This window comes from Lutra lutra, chromosome 2, assembly GCF_902655055.1.
Source record: "Lutra lutra chromosome 2, mLutLut1.2, whole genome shotgun sequence".
Classification (NCBI taxonomy): Eukaryota; Metazoa; Chordata; class Mammalia; order Carnivora; family Mustelidae; genus Lutra; species Lutra lutra.
The window spans coordinates 15,365,691-15,384,747 of NC_062279.1; the positions used below are offsets into that span (position 1 = coordinate 15,365,691).

Here is a 19,057-nt window from a genome sequence, read left to right on the forward strand (position 1 = left end):
ACTCCTAATCTGTGTGCTTTTTATTTTATTTTTTGTAATAAAACGCAGCCATGATTTGGGTTAGATGCCCATAAGCCACGGTGGGAAAGACGGTCACTATGGGGTTAATGGAGAATGGACCTCTGTCCTTGCATGGGCCAGGCATCCCAGCTGCAGCCTGTGCCCACCTCACCAGGCTGCTGTAGGTCAAGGCAAAGTAAGAGCGTGACTGGGGCAGTATACACTCTTCACTCCCACGAGAAAACAGCGCTGCGTGCTACCGTAACAAAGGGAAGCAAATAATCTGTCCCAGTAAAATCTCAGTTGAGTTAATCAACACATCTCAAGGGTCGATGGGCTGGGAGCGGAGATGTGGATGAGACTTCTTGGGGTAGCGGCTTACACTTCCCAGCAGAATTGCCAAATGTCCATGTCTTTCTGGGTCATGTGGATGAGCCCTCACGGCCGCTCCGCAAGGACGACACGCACAGCCCACCTAGCTTTCTCAAGGGACAGGCACATGGAAGTCAAAATGTTCAGAATAATTCAAGTTCAAAAACAAATATAAAAGGGGTCGGCAGGGACCAGGTAGCAGGGCTCTGGGGACACAAGAGAGAGTCGGGTCTTTGTCTTGCAGGCAATGGTGACATGGCGAGACTGGCATTTAAAAAAAAAAAAAAAATCCCAGGGTGCCTGGGGGTGCTCAGCCGGCTAAGCATCTGCCTTTGGCCCAGGTCATGATCTCAGAGTCCTGGGATTGAGCTCCTTGGTTGGGCTCCCTGCTAAGCAGGGAGTCTGTCTCGCCCTCTCTCTCTGTCCCTCCCCCTGCTTGTGTTCTCTCTCTCACAAATAACTAAATAAGATCTTTAAAAAATTTTTTGTAATTTAAAAATTACAAATTAAAGAAAAAAAATCTGTCCATGTGGAGAATGAGTGGGGAGGGGGCAGAATGGAAGCAGAGCCCCAGCAACAGTGAAGGTGACTGGGGGTGATATCAAAAAGAGAAAGAAGGGGCTGGATTTGGGAAGTATGAGGGGAGACAGGAGGAGCTGATGGTTAATTATAAATGAGGGGGGTGGCAAGGGAGAGGAGAGTGTGAGAAATATATAGCCTCATAAAAGAAGACGGCAGATTTCTTGGGCAAATAAAAACGTCTCAAGGTTGAAGGGTAACAGCCAAACCACTGGCAAGCCTCATGCTGCACATGGCAACTGAAAGCGTCCCGTGCAGTCCCGCATCTGTGACCAGGCTTCCCCAGGTCCAGTCCCCTGAAGAAATATAAGGTGCACTATCGGTTCTGGGTCTGGGTCTGGGTCTATTGTGACGTTTGGGTTTCATATCTCACATGGAGTTTCATATTGCTTAGAGTTTTCTAGGAGTGGTGGTAAAATTGGATGCTTTGTCCCTCAGGGGAAGAGAGCTCAGCCCTCCCCAAAGAAGGCATGGGGCACGGCACACAGCCCACAGAGAAGGAGCATGGAAGACCTTCACTCCCTCCCCCTGCTGAGGGGGGGCGCCTTCCATCTAAAAATCTACCTCAAGCTATTTTGTATCTTGTAGATGGGAGTTTTTGACATGGTACGCACCAGGAAAAATAGCAAAAAAGAAGAGTGGACAAAGGGGCTGGAAAAAGATGAAGACACAATTCTATAGCCTAGCAGCACTTCTGGCCACCCTCAAATCATTACGAATTCTGGTACCTGAGGCTGCCAACCTTGAGTCACAAGCACGAGGCCCCCGGAGCGACCCGAAGATGGTCTCTACGTTGTGAATCTGTTCTCTTGCAACTGCAAGTCCTCTCTGGTTATACCTGAGTTTCTAAGCTTGTCTAAAAGAGTTACTCAACCTTTACTTTTCAAATCAGTCCAACTTGGGAGCTATTACCAAAAAATGTACATCCCATAAGGTGCACTGTGGGCAGACAAAAATCCAAATCGCATTATTTCCTAACGGCTATATGTCTAGTCACCAAGGATTGCCTGATTGACCTGGGAGTACTGAACAGCCTCCCTGCGTGCCAGCAATCTCTGCTTTATTGAAGGGTGGGGTCACCTTTTACCAAGAAACACAACGGGGTTATAAAGCACTGCCCAGCCAGCCTGACAAAGCACCCGCACCTGCAAACTTTTTACCCTGGCCTGGAGATGATTTCCAATCCAGCTCCGCAACAGCTCTGCTAACCCGGGCAAGACGCCAGCAGGGTCTCGTCAGAACCATTCAACATGTTGCTGGCGTCTTCCGCTTCCTAAAAACAGAAGTCACTGCACACAAAAAAGAATTCAATGCTAAAGAAAAGTAAAAATAAAATGAGGAGGTTTTTCTGCTTTGTTTTGTTTTGTTTTGTTTTGTTTTTTTCTGCCACCCTTCAAAGGAAAGCAGGCTTAGGCCTTTGGGCCGGCTCACCCGGGCCGTTTCATCATCCAGGAGAGACGGAACGTTAGAAGGCAAGACTTAAGTGCTGAGACACCGCGCTCTTTTTTGGGGTCTCAGCACAACTAGCTAAATCGGAAAGTGTGTTCGGCTGTCAAGGACAAGACCAGGGCCCAGCCCACCAACAGCCACAAGCATGCACCCGTGTGTGTGTGTGTGTTTCTGCTGTGTAATTCGTGGCAAAAATAAAAGTCAACCACAGCAGCCATCAAATAAGAGTTCTCCTGTCACAGCGACTGTTTCGTTCACTTGCTGGATTCACTCACAGCAACCTCCACCCAGCCCAGAATGAGAATGTACTAGGCAGCTGGCCTCTGCTAGCTTCACTTACTAATTTTCAATCTATTTTCCTCGCTAGGAACCGAGAGACCATGTGAAAACCTGCTACCAACAAAACACTCATTTCAGTTCCCAATTTAAAATATTATCCACATATATGCTTATAAAAGCAGAATGAAAAACACCCAGAAGCTTCCTTCTTGGGGCCTGAAGACAAAACTGGGATGAACTCTGGGCTCAGAGACGCATGAACTGAAAGCAAGGAACGGTGTCATTTTTTAAAATCAGGCATTTTTAAAAGGTCGAGAGAGAGAATCTCTCAAATTCCACCATGGCCTTGGGAGTCAGAATCCCTGTGTTCTCATCTCCGTCCACAAATCACAAAGGCCGGGGATGGCTAATTAATGGTCACGGCAGGAGTGGACATAAAAGCTCTAGGAAGGGTTTAAAAATCCGAGGCAGTGCTACTGTTCACAATGATCACAAATTATCCCCTTCTTTAAAATACTTGCATGGATCTACTTGCTGTATTATTATGCACCTTTGTAAGGGCCACCAACTAATTAGAGATATTCAAACTCCTTTTACTGACCTCATTATTATTTTTTTATTAGGCCAAGGAAGAGACTCAATTAATCCAGCAGGTGATTTTCTAACCAAACTGGGCATCCGGCTTCCGGCTTTGCCCCGGAAGTAAGGACTCATTAAATCAGCACCAACCCCCATAGCAGCAATCATACCAAAGGGCAAAGAACAATCAACCTGACAGAATTTACATGCCAAAGACTCAACCAGATGGTTTGTGTTTTGTTTTTTTAAAGGTAAAGAAAGCTCTGCACTACTGTGACTTTTGTTCACCATTTTATACCAGGCTGAATTCACCTCATAATTGAAGGAGAGCTCCAAACCAACCAGCTCACTCGACAGAGCTGAATCTTAAGAAGTGGTGCCTGGAGTCTTGGCAAATATTTTCTTTCTTTTTTTAAAGAGCTCATTGGGCAAGGCTTTGCAGAGGCTGCCCACTGAGGACAGGAAGAGCGTTGAGAACCCAGGAGAGGTTGAAACAGCTCCAGGCGATGATGACCTGAGTGCTGGTCACTCCCCAGGGGAGGTGAGAAACCGACTGGCAGGCATGGGCTCCCATCCTTCCCTCACACTGCGTCTGCCACAGCCCTCAGCGTTCAAGGGAATCCTTGCATACACCACCCTACTTCCCAAACTCCAAAACCCAGGGGAAGAGGGGGAGAAGGGACTAACATTTGTAGCATCTGAGGGTCCGGAAGTGAAGGCACCTGGACAGGAGGTTTGCGCTCCTAGTTCTGTGTGATCTCACTGGTTTTACCAGCATCAGAAGCCCTGACAGTCTACAAAATGGAGAAGAGTTTAATGAACCACAAGGTGTCCAGGGGCAAAGCCTGCTTCTGGATTCTGGGGCTGGTGTTGGAAGATGAGATCACTGCAAGGCCTCCACCATCCACTCAGAGCCATGGCCCAGTGGGATCTGGCTGAGATGAAATTCACTCTGGTCCCCCTCCTGCCTGAAACCCTCCAAGAGGTGGAGTTTACAGTGTGTGTGTGTGTGTGTGTGTGTGTGTGTAAAATAGTTGTATACTTGACTATCTCTCATACTTCAATTTTTAAAAAAAATTTTTTTAAACACACCCTCCAGCAGTTCGGGAATAAAACCCAATGTCCTTCCCATGGCCGGAGAAGTCCCCAGGACCCCACCCTTCATCCCTCTCTGACAGACCTTCGTGCCCCTCTCCCTAGGCTCACCCGCACTCTGCCACTCTGGACTTCCTTAGCCCTCCAAGCAGGTTCCTATGTGGGGATCCACACCAGGCCATCCCGGGGCTCCCCTTTACCCACCCACTTCAGAGAAAATACCACTCCTTCCAGAAGCTTCCAGAAGCCTCCCATCTGACTCTGGCCCCAGATATTCTCCCTTGTTCTCTTCTTTGCAGCATTTCTCACACATGCTAGTGCGGTAGTCATCTGTGGCCGTAGGTGTTCACTGTCTCCTTCCACAGAACTAGGGATGGGGCTTGTCCTGTTCCCCAACCTATTTCTAGCACTGTCTGGTCTGTGGAAGGTGCTCAACAATCTTGGTGGAATCAAACTGTGCCATCTGGGCCACAGGTGTCTGTGCCTCAGTTCCTTCATTTTCAAGAAGAGCTCCACCTTTGTGGCAGATTGTGCCACGGACTGGGTTCTGAGAGGACCCTCTCCTTGTTCCCGAGTTCAAAGAGTTAATTAACACTTTTGTCCATGGGACTGCTTACTGAAAGATGGGAGAACTGCTAATCATGAGGGCGGAAGAAACCCATTTCATCTACTGGAGTCTCCTGGGAAGTCACTCTTGGCCTATTTTCTTGAGGCTGACCCATCAAAAGTTCCTTTATCTGGTCCTCAAAGGCCTTTCTTCTTCAGCCCTGAAATCCGGGGGCTGGAACTTCACATTTTGAGATGGTTCCAAGACCTCCTCCCACTGACTATGTTATTTCAAATCACGTTTTACAAATTTTAGACCCCAGGGGGCTGCTGGTGTAGATAAAAAATGAGATGTCAAAACAGTTTACCTATGATGTTCACCGTACTATCCACTTCATTTTTTATAGCTGAAGTCAGGACGGCATACTCAGGAGAAAGATCACTTACTCCATTACTAAGCCCCAAAGATGACTCAACTGGTTCTTGCTAGGAAGAAGAAAAGAAAAAAGAATTGAGAACACTTCTTTCCCCCTCCTTTTTCTTAGCTTAAATTCTACCCTCTGTCTAATTATTATTATTATTATTATTTTTTTTTTTTTTTTACTGCTACGGTCACGTTCATCCCCTGAATGCATTCCCTGGTAATTTCAATCAGCCTGGAGCTAAAGCAGCACATTTCTGCACGGAATGTCCTGTAGGTATTTCCCTGCTTTCATTTTCCTTGGAGGAAATGGTAGGAGCACATCCGGTCGGCTTTTCTGAAAGGCTTACACCTGTAGACAACAGTCTGGGGGTTCAACGGGGTTATGCAACTATCTGTGGAAAGAACCCTGTGCCCAGCTTCCAGGTGGAGGGAGAGAGTGCTCAAAAGGGTCAACTCCTGGCTTTCTAAGGAAGAAAAGCTTCCGGAAGCTTCCTTTACAACAACTTCAGAGGAAAAGGTCTGCCTCCACCATTGCCAAGAGCAGGAAGGCGGGGAGACTTTGTGAATAACTTCTCCTCAGATAAGGTTTGCCCTGGACCCTGGCCACCTGAGCACTTGTCACTGAGGGGGTGGTTGGTAATGAGCCAGACTGCTCAGAAGGCCACCTCCCCCTGTGGAGTTTAGTTGGGCAACTCCAGAGCCATGACATCCCGCAAATGCCTTTCAAGTATCTGAATGTTCCAGACAGTCTGAGCGGCTATTCGTTCATACTAATGAAATGATGCAACAGGTTCCTCATCCTTAGTGTAGCTCTCACTTCTGGTCAAGTGCCCTGGAACCCTCCCACCTCTGAGAGGGTTGGGGGACTTTGGGGGAGCCAGTCCTGAGGTACACATGAACTTTCAGGACGTTGACGAGAAGAGTTTTTCCTCATGGGAAGACTGCATCTGCATCTATGACAGCAATCGAGTCAGACAAAAAAAAGCCACACAGGACAGCTCCTTGGGAAACCAAGATGGAGAACAAGAGCAGAAAGAACACAAGACTGGAGCAGAAGATCCTCAGAGGTAGACATGCCTATGATTTGAAAAACCCAGAGAGGTGGGCATCTCTCAGGCATGCAGGGTGTTCTTACCATTTATGGGCTACCCGGAGTCAGGGATGAGCCCCCAAAATCCTAGGGAAGCCACACAGGGAAGGAGAGGGAAAGCACCTCCTCCTTCATGATCCCCACCTGGCAAACTCCCATCATGAGAAAGAACTTCAACTTGGAAGACATCACTTCAGTATACAGCTTAGTCCTAAGAACTCTCCTGCACGCACACTGACAAGAGGCACCAAAGGGCAGGGGAGGGGCCCAGGACCCAGGCCAGCACCCACCCCCCCCCCCCCAGGTGGAGTCTTTGCTCCTTTCTCCTGCAGCACCTTGCATTTGCCCATTTTGCGAGGCCTTTCTGGGGAAAAGTCGCTTGCCTGGGACTCGAGTCTCCATCCTTTCTCTTCCTCCCTTACGCCCCCGCTAGAGCCTGTGGTAGGTGGAAGCCGCCCCTCTGGCCTCGGCCTCAAGCTCCAGGCTCCCGGGGGGCTGGTATGACAAGCCCATTGTCTGTCAGACTTTGCTGTCACACAGGGGTCAGAGCCTGGCTCCTCACCTCGCGCTGGATAAGGGACCTGACTGAACCTTCTTGGAGCCTCTCCCGGGGCTGTGCAGACAGCGGGAACCTGAGGACAGAGAGGACTCCCCTCCCAGGGACCACGTGAAGATTGAGATAAACAGGCACCTGGCACTTACTATCAAGTTAACACTTTCCACTACCCAAGCATAAATAAATGAGGCTAATAAAACTGCTCTCAAGTACAGGGAACTGTCTTCCAGGTCTGTCACCCAACCCCACACACTGACATCCAACAGGGAGGAAGGACTGCGCTGTCCCTCTTGACAATGCAACTGTCCCATGTTACCGTAATTCTCCGCCTTCTCACGGCACCTGCCTCTCTCACTGCCTCCTCTGGGGCTCCGATTCCAGGCCTCCCCCCAACCCCCCCAGTCATGCCCCAGATTTCATTCTGCTACTTCCTTTTCCTTGATAGCCCCAAAGAAACCATGTACAGAACATCTAAAGGAATTGTCGAAAGACCCCCCTAATCTGTATGGGTTCCTTCTGTTGTCAGGTTTTGTTTTTTTTTTTTTTTTTTAACTCATTCTGCTTTAGGTTTCTGATAAAAGTCATGAGGCAGTCAGACTTGCATATATTTAAAAACCTAAATTACCTTGCTCTCAGCTGAAGGCTGCTGTTTCACATGATCTACCGTTTAATTAGTGGCAAGTGATACTTCTATCACTTTCCACTTGAGAAAACTATGACTCAGAGACTAAATTAATTTTCTAAGATCACACTACTTCTAGCCTAAGGAGATACAAGAACTGAGCTCTGTGTTCGGTCACGCGACATGAGCCCATTCCAGGAGTTTTCTGCCTTAATGAACCCCATGTGCATCCCAACAGAAATTCAGACAGAACCATTTTCCATGTCGCTGTCCCCAACTCACCCCGACCTTGTGTCCTGCGCTACTTCTCTGATGGAACCCTACGCTCTACCACTGGAGACCGCATTGGACTATTTTGGACAAGGTTTTATTCCTCCCATCCTGCTTCAAAAAATGCCCTGTTGCTTCCAAAGTCTCCAGTGCAAACCATCTTGCGGGTTCTAGCACTCCGGAAGGACAGTAGTGAACTGTCCCATGAGGGGCAACAGCCAGCATCTCTCCGAAAGTTCTCCACTCAGGGTGCAAAACAAGGATCTTCACTGATCTCAGGCCTCAACTAGACACCTTTTTTTTTTTTAAGCAAGGAACTCAAAATTACAAAAGGGGGCACACAGTTCTCTGTGGAATATGCACACGGAGGTCTCTGTCCCGTGTCTCCCGGTCCTGTATGGTGCCCGCTCCCGCTCTGTTCCCTGACTTGCCGTACCACGGCCGGGCCTGACCGACCCTCAGCCAGATGCCTTTCTGTTCCCTTTCTGGCTTTAGACATAGGCTCTCCTATGAATCAACTAGTTTTGGTTTCTAATCCACCCCAGAGAAAGCCAAACCGAGACCATGCGTAAGTTCAGACCCCTCCGTGGTGCGTTAACTCTGCCAAATCTTTATGCCCAAGAACCTTCCTTCTCCGTGTAGAATCTAAACTTTGGCCTGCAGTTTAAGGGGTTTGGGGCAAAAGCAAACTGGCATGAGAGAGAGTCAGCCCAAGGGCAGGACCTGCTCTCTTTAGACCTCTAACATCTCAAAAGCTGAGTTTGCTGGAGGGGGCTGGGGTGGGCCCGAGTCAGAGGAGAGCAAGGCCACTCAGCCTCCATTCCAAGTCCAGTCCATCTCATCCCTGGGCCACAGCCCCTTGTCTAGATGTCCCTTGCCTAGAGGCAAGATACAGTGGCCGTCTGAGCTTTTCTGTCTATAACCCAGTCCCCTGCTGCCAGAGATGCCCGAATTCATCTGTGCAAAGCCGGTCTCTCTGCAGCCCAATTGAAGGACATCTCTAGATCTCTCTACTAACTAAAATTTCAGGCTGCCCGCTGGCCTTCATAAAAGTAGCCTGGGGGTGGGGCGCCTGGGTGGCTCCCCAGGCGGTTGAGCATCTGACTCTTGATCTCAGCTCAGGTCTTGATCTCAGTGTCGGGAGTTCAAGCTCAGCATGGAGCCTACTTAAAAAAGTAAAAAGTGGCCTGGAGGGGTAGGGTGGGGGGTTTGTACACTCCTCACCATGGGGCCACTAGTAAAATAGGTTGACGCCTCCTACCCAGTCCTATGACATGTTCCTTCCTTCCTTCCCTTCTTTCCCTGGAACTAGACTGTCTTCATCTTCTTCCTATTCTCATTACAACCTCCCAAACCTCCCTTTAACTTCTCTCCTTGGCTCCCTTTCCTTTTTATCTTGTCCTTGGGGCTCGTGTTCTTCTCATCAGCTTCTCTTCTTCTTTTTCTACTGTCAAGGCCCCCAGTGTCATTCTTGAGTACCTGACCACACACCTGCCGTCCCACACCTACCCGAACTCTGGGCCCGTTAGATCCCACTATCATCTCACACTCAAAACGTTCCAAGTTAAACTCACGTCCTCCTCCACAAAACATGCTCCAGTCCCAACTTTCCCTTCTATAAGGCTTGAAACTTTGATCTGCTGCTGTCTACACCCTCTGTATCCTCTCCAACATCTCTCCCTCTCCATTCCGAGGGCCCCCAACTTCATCTACACTTGCACTGCGCTCTCCTCCCCTCCATTCCTTCCTACCGCCATGAGAAAGACCTCCCCCCACCTTAAATATCAACTCCACTGTGCACTGCTCTTACCCAAGGAACTCAACCAAGCCTCGTTTCACATCATCCCCCGAGGTTACTCAGCCACAGAGCCTCCAGACTGAGCTCTGAGCGGTACCCCCAAGAGCCACCAAGAGCGGAAGGAGGCAGCAGCCCCAAGCAGACAGGCAGGCGGGCCCTCTCTCCTGCTCCATCCGGGGCAGCTCTGCATCTGCTTGTGTTTCAAGCGGGCTGCCAGTCTGTGTTTTCATTTGATTAAGGTCTGAAAACTGAAGACCTCTTCCAACCAATGATGGGATCACTCCAGTTCCAGCCCTGAGAGGTGGTCTCTGGATAGTGACGGGGAGCATGTTGCTTTTAATCCAGCTCAAGGTCACCATTAGAGTCAAGAGCTTGATTAGAAATCCTGCTAAAAGCCAGGACCTGCTTTTCTGTAACTTCTACCCAGAGGTCTAAGATCAGAACTAATACAGACTGGGCCTGCTCTCTCCCAGGTGACTTGAGACACCCTCCTAGAATACAGTTCCCATCACAGCACCAATGCTTTGATCTGGAAGCATGTTATAGGTACAAAGCATGCATGTTTTCACTGTCAATCCTAGGAGGCAGGAACTATTCATTTCTAACCCTCCCCACCCACAGTCTTTTGTTTCCCACTGTTGCCTCACACCGAATCCTGCTCTAATTAAGCCAGTTTCCTGACTCATCCCAGGAAGACCAAACAGCAACTCTGACTTCCCGGCCTTTACGTCATGCTCCTGGTGCTGGGCACTGACCGCCATGTTACTCCATCCATGCCCGAAAGCCTGGCTCAGGTCCCACCACTTCCAAAAGGCCCAGAGGCACCAGGTGTGGTGAAAGAGTGTGGGATTTGGAGCTGGACTGACCTGGATTTAAATCCCAGCAGTGCTACCTTGGAGAAAAATTACTCAACCTCCCTGTGCCTCCAATTCCTCATATGCAAACAGGAGATGACCCGCCCATCCAGGAAGAGCGAGATGACATATTAATTAGAGCTCAGAACTTGGTAGGGGCTCGAAAATGTCAGCTACCACTCCTCTGTTTATCCCCTTCTCTCTTTACTGATCTTGGCCTCTGTGACCTTTTTTTTTGAAACACACACAGTATGGGACTGTCCACTCTCCTGGGTCTTAAGTCTTATTTCCTTAGATGGGCAGTTACCTCCACAAAGGCAAGGCCCGGCTCAAGTAAAACACAGCGCACTGAGTTCAGAGCATATATATTCACAACAGAGAACATTGAGGAATATCGAGGCAGAGTTTCTGCACCTACTACATGGCCGGTAGGCCTCGGTTTCCTAGTCTCGGGGGAAGCGATTTGCTGAGGGAACTTATAGCATGGAGATAAACTGCCTGAGTGACCTCAGAAAAATTCTGACACTTAGCCCACAGGTTCTAAACCTCATTTGCTAGTTAAAACTTCCAACTCGAACTGAATGAAGATTTGGAGGAGTTTGTTGCAATAGCAAATTTTCCCACCTGGTTCCTACACAGAAGACCAACGTTCTCAGTGGGAGAAGCCTATCTAGTCTCCCCTGTCACACACTGGCATGGGACCTATAAACTCAGAGCTTGGGCACTGTGACAACAAAAAGTAATGTATTAATAGCTCGGTAAGGATAAAGTCCTTCAACTGTACAATTCCAGACAAGTTGGAGAGATCCCCTGGGAAACGTTCTACCGAAACATTTTGTGAACGCAAAGGCATTCGCTGTCGGGAGCCACAGAACTTGGGAAGGCTACTGGCCTTATCTACATTCAGAGGCCACACTGTGGGACAGATACAAGCAGATTTAAAGTCAGAAGTGAGGCTGTGCTTCTTTCTGATGAACCGCCTGCCTTCTGCTGAAGGGACAATGTCCCTCTGAGGGACAAGTCTCAGGTATTAACCACATTGTTGTCACCGGAGGATTTCACAGTATACACTTTGCTGGGGGCTCTCACTTGCTTCCCTGGGCCACCATGGCCAAGCCTCACCCGGGGATGTCCCTTCCACCCCTTGCTCAACTGTGCGGCCATAGGGAAGACACCGCCACATCCCGTGCTTATGAGAACAGCTCGTGTCATCAACTAGAAGAGGCGCATCTTCTCGGATGTCCCCAGCCCTGAAACAGAATGTGCCTTGTCATCAAGTGTGGGCCATGGTCTCACAGCAAGCAGTTTTTCTTGCTCAGACAGACCTAAACTGATGGTGTTCTCTTACTGTGGGATCTGATATTCGATGGGGCATGGAAGGCATGTTTGAGCAAGGTTTGCTAACGGCGAAGGTCGGTTACTCCCTTCTCATTGTCTATTAACTGAGATGAGGAAATTAAATCTGTGCTGCGATGTAACACCCCACTCCGGCCTCACGCGTTATCTCTATTTATGCATCTACTTAGTGATCGAATATGTACTGATTATCCGTTCTGTACCAGGCACTGAGCTAGATGCTATGAAAATAGTAGTAAATACGACACAGTCATACTCAAGATTGCAGCAAAGTCTTCCCAGTCACCTATTTGTGGGGAAGTCATACTTTTCTGACTAAACAATACTCAGTGTAGGGTCCCGCAAAAAATCCCAACTCTGGGAAACCTGATACAAATAATAACTAGTGGGTTTTTTTTTTTCCAATTGCAAGGAAAAATTAATTTTTAAAAAGATTTTATTTATTTGACAGAGAGATAGAGAGCACAAGTAGGCAGAGCGGCAGGGAGAGGGAGAGGGAAAAGCAGCTCTCCGCTAAGCAGGGAGCCTGATGTGGGGCTCGATCCCAGGACCCTGGGATCATGACCTGAGGCAAAGGCAGATGCTTAACCCACTGAGCCACCCAGGTACCCAGAAAAATAAATTTTTTTAAAAAGTGATGTGAGGGCCCCTTGGTGGCTTAGTCATTGGGCATCTGCCTTTGGCTCAGGTCATGATCCCAGAGTCCTGGGATCAAGGCCCGTGTTGGGCTCCCTGCTGAGTGGGAAGCCTGCTTCTCTTTCTCCCACTCCCCCTGTTTGTGTTCCCTCTCTCGCTGTGTCTTTGTCAAATAATTAAATAAAAAATCTCTTTAAAAATTAATAAATAAATAAAAAGTGATGTTAAAGGAGACCTACAGATTAAGAGAAAACTTAAGAGGGGCACCTGGAGGGGCTCAGTCAGTTAAGCATCTGCCTTCAGCTCAGGTTGTGATTCCAGGGTCCTGGGATCGAGTTCCACATGGGGGTCCCTGCTCAGTGGGGAGTCTGCTTCTCCCTCTGCCTCTGCCTCCCTTTCTCTGTCTGTCTCTCATGAATAAATAAAATCTTTTTTAAAAAAATTAAAATAAAATAAAACGTAAGAGATACAATGTGTGAAACTTACATGGATTTTAATTCCAGTAAATAGACTCTATAAATATGACATCATTTATGAGACAACTGGAAATCTGAACACTGACTATTTCTTACAATATTTGACAAGACTGAAGAATTACTGTTAATTCTTCAGCTGCAATAATGCTACTGTGTTATTTTTAGAGCGTCCATATTCTGAAGGTAATTGAACCAGTAATTAGGGAAAAATATCATGTAATATGGGATCTGCTTCAGAGTAGTGCGCTGAACCATACGAAATGGTTTGAGTCAAAAATGGCTGAATATTGGCCACTCTCATGGGCTGGAGGGACGTGGACGGCGGCACCCACTCCCGAAACAAAAAAGTCCCGAGCTATTAATTGGGGTGATGGAAATTGGGGTGATGGCCACAGGGCAAATTCTCCTCAGTTGTCTCCTTCTTGTGCATATAAAATTTTTCCACAATAAAAAAGTTAAAACAAAATTAGGCCTCAGTACTGTGCTGTATTTAAAATAAGTCGCAAACTAAAAATATTTAGGATGAAACTGGACATGTCACTTCAGAAATATTCTGCTGAAAGTATTTGTTTTCCACTCTGACAGGAAGATGAGCATTTCTGAAACTTTAACAGTCTATCTCAGCTGCCCCTCAAATTCTATCCACCTTCACAAGTCTCCCTTTATCTCAGAAGTAAATACTGTTGTGTTTTGTCTACTGGGACTAACTGGCTTGTTTTTAAACACCGTGCTGTCTGGATAGTTGGGGTTATTCCTCCAACAGCAATTCTGGCTTAGGAATCAGAATAGTTGGCATTGGGCGCCTGGGTGGCTCAGTGGGTTAAGCCTCTGTCTTTGGCTCAGGTCATGATCTCAGGGTCCTGGGATTGAGCTCCACATTGGGCTCTCTGCTCAGCAGGGAGCCTGCTTCCCCCTTTCTCTCTGCCTGCCTCTCTGACTTGTGAACTTTCTCTGTGTGTCAAATAAACAAATAAAGTCCTTTTAAAAAAAAAATTAAAAAAAAAAAAAGAATAGTTGGCATCACCTTTAAGTTCAGTTCTAAAGGACCATGCCACTTTGGTCACGTGTGCCACCGCCCTTGGACCCATGTCACTCAACTCCCTCGAACCTCAGTTTCTCCATCTGCAAACCGAGTGCCGTGAGCCTTAAGACAATCTGACGATCTTCTCTCTGACGGTCTGTAGGGCTGGGAGTGTAGTGTCTGCTCTCCTCTCAGCCATCCTCAGTTTGGCACAGGTATCTGGCTATTCTCTGACTGTTTAACAAGGCCATGACACGTAGGCACAAAGACCCTCACACTGCAGGGGGTTCCAGACCACACAGCCTACTGAAAGGCTTGCACATGCGCGTGCGCACACACACACATACACACACATATCCATATGGAAAGGCTTGGGGAGTTGTGAGAGTTAGTTCTGAGATGGGGCAGAGAGAGACTAGTGAGAACCACATGGACAGGGTGTTGTTCAAACAGAACTCTGTGACTCCAACCTTAGGGTCTGTCATGGAATATAAGCAGAACACGGAGATGATACATTTTAACATAAGTATATAATTCTTAATAGACTTTAAGGTCTATTTACGAGCCTGAAAATATGATATCGTCAGATTGTAGCTGGTTGCTGGAGCTCAGCTAGAACTAAGGGACCAGCTGGCAACAGTCGTGGGGACCAGATGGAGGCTGGAGTCCAGCTCAGTGTGAATTTGCGACTTCATTCATAAACTGCTCAGTGACACTGGATTAAGCAGGGGGTACAGGTACCAGAGTCTGTGCTAGGGGATAAGCCAAAGAGGAGACATGAAAAGCACATACAACACAGGAGCCAAAGAAGAAAGATGAAATACTTCACAGTGATCACGTTGCTTGTTTTTATGAGACAGAATGGGAATCATTAATATGGTCAAACTTTGGCTTTCTCTCTAAACAATAAAGATTACCTTGATGTGCTTAACTCTGTCTTCTTTTTCTGTCTTTGGTTTCTTTCCTGTGGCAACAAAAAACAGTCTGGGGTTAATTCATGAGGAACATACAGAGAACAGTTTCCCCTCAATTCTTTCTGGAACTTTCAATGAACCTGTATGTGCTTTCACCCACACATGGCCAAGTTTCTCTGACTGCCTTCAGCAACCTGACGGTCACTTCCCCCAGCCAGGCAAGGGGAGGACTATTACCCACAGTGTGAACAACTGTTCTCCCCTCGGAGTGACCACAGATGTGGAAATAAAGAAACCACAGAGATACTACAATATATATGACGTGACCATTGTTTTAGTTAGTAAATATCTACCTTTCTTCGAAGGTCGCTCAGATAAGGGCAACATCCGGTATACTCTGAATGCATTGTTTCCCTTCTTTATACTTTTATCCTTGACTTCTTCAATGTCAGGCAAGGAGTTCATGGCACATCGAAAATTCGCCTTCCATGTTTTGGGATCAGGTTTATCTACTCCAGGCTGATGCTTTCCTAACAAAAGAGCCAAAAGAATGAAGGTTAAGAAAAAGAGCAGGGAAAAATAGAGCGTAGAAGTTTCTGGAAACATATAGGCTTGCTGGCCAGATAGTGCACACATCCCTTTTTAATTCCAGGCTACTACAGTGACCAGCCATGCTGCTTTGTCTGGGACCGAGACCGAATTCCTGGGATGTGAGAATTTTGGTTTTAAAACCTAGACAGTTCTGGGCAAACTAGGACAAACCGGTCACCCCACCTCTACCTAAAAGCTTGAGAAAAAAATTAATATTGGTAGAATGGAGAGTCAAGGTAAGTAACAGAGAAAGCTGGCAGGCTGGGGAGGTCTTCAAGCCCAGGTAACTAGAGTGTCCCTTTTTCATCAAACTCTCAAATATTAGTAAAAAATCTAATTCCTGTAAATAGCATTCCATCCTTAAATTCTGTTATAAATAAATATATTCTTGACTACATTTTGGAGAGAGAAATTCAAACCAAGTTTACCACTCCAGAACAAATAAGTTTATGGGGAACATGATCAGAACCCCACATTCACAGGAAATTTAAGGACTAAGTGTCACTTCTGAGCAAAGCATCCTTCGGAGTGAGGAAGTTCATTCCCCCCCGTGTCCTGGCTGTGCCTGGGGACACACCACAGGTTTTTCAGAGCTGTCTTCACGAGGCCATAAGCCTTATGTGTATAGTAAAAAAGAAAATATTTTCAATGGTTAACACTGTACTGTGTAATCAAAATTTGCTAAGAGAGTAGAACATCAATGTTCTCACCAAAGCCAAAAATAATAAAAGGTAAATATGAGAGGTGATAGATGTGTTAATTAATTTGATGGGGAGAATCTTGTCATAGTGTAGATGTCAAATCATCACGTGGTATACTTTAACTATCTTACAATTTTATTTGTCCATTATATCTCCAAAAAGAAAAAAAAAAAAAAAAAAAGACACTGGGGCGCCCGGGTGGCTCAGTCAGTTAAGCGTCTGCCTGCAGCTCAGGTCATGATCCTGGGGTCCTGGGATCGAGTCCTGCGCCAAGCTCCCTGCTTTATCATGGAGTCTGCTTCTCCTTCTCCTGCCCCTCCCACCACCCATTTGTTCTCACGCTCTCTCTAATAAATAAAATCTTTAAAAGAAAAAAAAAAAAGAAGGCATGAAATCAACAATAAACAACAGTCTGCTTCTGTGTCCCCATGTAGGGGCTTTAATACCTGTGTGGATTGCCCAGTTTCGAAAGAGGGGCGCATCTTTTTCAACATCCCACCCATGTCTAGCCGCGTGCATCCAAGGGATCTGGAAAATCTTCTTTTCCTAAAAAAAAAAAGTAAAAAATGAAAAAAAAAAAAAAAAAAAAAAAACCAACCCCACAGCCATGGGGTTCAGGCCACCTTTGCAGAAGGTTCTTAAATCCTAGCCAGTAAGATGCTCTCCTACATGACACTGGGTTTGCGAGGCATCTACAGTAAAATCCACTAGGAACCAAACCCACCTCCCCTACTGGGCTCCAGATCTTGACAGCCCATTCAGAAGAGATTCAGAGTCCTGTGGAGTCTGGCAGAATAGGAATGCATTCCAAGGTCAGAGGAGTTGATTTTGGGATATGCCAATGTGTTCTGTTATCTGTGCCATTTTTTCTTAAAGGACCACAGGGAACTGGCCACTGACTGAAACCTCTAATGCTTATTGTTATTGTTGGTTTCCATCATTTGCTAGAGAGGAACTCCAGTTGCCTTAGGTAAATTAAAACTTGGGCAACTTTCAAAATTACGCCCATTTGTGCTCCTAAAGGGAAATCGGGGTTATCCGAGGTCACTGCCACAGAGATCAAACACCTCAATCTGCTGTACAGCCAACAGAAAAAGACTGGGTCTACTGCCCTGCATGAAACAGCAAGAAATGCAAATAAAGATGTATTAAATGTTTGGAGATATTACTTTTTTAGAGAAACGTCTCTTGGTTCAATTTCTACAACAGACCATTTTCCATCTCTTTTACTGCTCAAGAGGTAACTCAAAATAGCTTACATCAGCCCTGGCCTTTAAACACAGGATTAGAAACCAGTGCTTTGGAAACAAAGTCACACTCAAGTGCAACTTCTTCAACCAACCAGCTCTCTCCCACCAGTCTCAGCAGTTAGTGATTTCCCACAGCACTTTACATGTGACCGCCCATGTGTTCACGTGGTCTCAGTTTCGTTTTTTGCAAGAATCTACAGAGTTCCATGGACGTCATTATCTCTGCCCTACAGGTGAAGAAACTGAGGAACAGAACTAGATTCTATGGCCAAGGAAATGATGGTAGCAAGCATCTGAATTCAAAACCAGGCCACGTGATCCCATCCATATTCAATCACCGTATCACACCGCACATTGTCTCCCAGTGGTCAGACTGAGGTTTCCCATCTTATGACACATCCGTTGTCTTGACTTCTGTGGAAACCAAGCCCAGGAAAACTGTCCATTTTTAAGCCCTAAAGGTAGTTCAGGTAGTTTCTAGGTATGGGGATCTGGGGGAGGAAAGAAAATGTCAGTAGGGATTTTCCACCACTTTGGTCTCTCACACAACGAAAGAGAGAAACCATCCCAACTGACCCCAAAGGGACTTGATGCCTCTACAGAAGCCTGAACTAAAAATATTTCAGAATATTTGAGAGTTCCCCAAAAACCGTTTAAAGGGAACATTCTACTGTATTTAAAACTCAGTTAATAAAGAACTGAAAGCAAGAGACTTTTCATAAACCCCTCCTCGTTCGGTCTGCCTCACCCACCGAGATAGCGTGGTTTCAGGTTAGCCATTTCCAAAGAGCAGTGATCAGTCAAGGGCTGAGGGAAATTTTATTTTTTAACGCAGATGAAAATCAGAGCGCAAAATCATTTAAGGCAGTTTTTGATGTTCACGTGAAAATGAAAAAAATAAATTTATTTTGGTGAAAGAAACTTCTCCCGAAAGAGCGACCAGACCTAAAGGTTTACACTTAAACAGGCAGACCCTTTATAGAACCTGCTGTTGCACATTTCTGCAAGTCAGGGGAGTTCAGAGGGGACACAATCTAAAGTCTAGCTCATGAAACACAAAGTTGATGCTGGTAAATAGGTCTTTTTAAGCATCTGCACGCTTGCTATTACATGCACACACACATGCTCTCACACACACATCTACCAAATCAAGTCTCACAGAAACTGTGCCCAAATCACGAACCCACAAACAGAGCGGCTAAACCTAGCAATTATCTACCATGCATCCACGGATTATCTTTCCTGGGCAAAAGGTCTGAGGGGACCTTTCTCGAAAGACGATAACTAAATGGCCAATAAGCACATGAAGACACCCAACATTGCGAAGCATCAGGCGAGTGCCAATCAAAACAACAACGAGATACCATTTCCTACCCCCAGGGTGGCTAGATTAAATTATTTAAATAATTAAATAATAAGTTGGCGGTAAGGATGTAGAGAAACTGGAGCCTCCCTACATTGCTGATGAGAATGTCGCCCAGCATAGACACTGTGGAAACCAATTTGGCTATTCTTCAAAAAGTTACACACAGAATGCCCACATGACCCAGTAATTTCACTCAAAGAGTTATAAACAGGGGTTGAAACAAGTATTTATAC

General features: G+C 46.6%; 1 protein-coding gene across 4 annotated transcripts in view; it reads right to left on the reverse strand.

Annotated features, from left to right (window-relative positions):
* The window catches only part of IRF2 (interferon regulatory factor 2), an 83,143-nt gene that overhangs the window by 15,511 nt on the left and 48,575 nt on the right, over nt 1–19,057 (reverse strand). For all 4 annotated transcript variants that reach the window (XM_047714682.1, XM_047714685.1, XM_047714684.1 and 1 more), the window contains 4 exons: nt 16,655–16,754; nt 15,270–15,446; nt 14,920–14,966; nt 5,268–5,385 (listed from right to left, as the gene is read on the reverse strand). In XM_047714682.1, the coding sequence (XP_047570638.1) occupies nt 5,268–5,385; nt 14,920–14,966; nt 15,270–15,446; nt 16,655–16,754 (442 nt within the window). The remainder of the gene's footprint in view (nt 1–5,267; nt 5,386–14,919; nt 14,967–15,269; nt 15,447–16,654; nt 16,755–19,057) is intronic.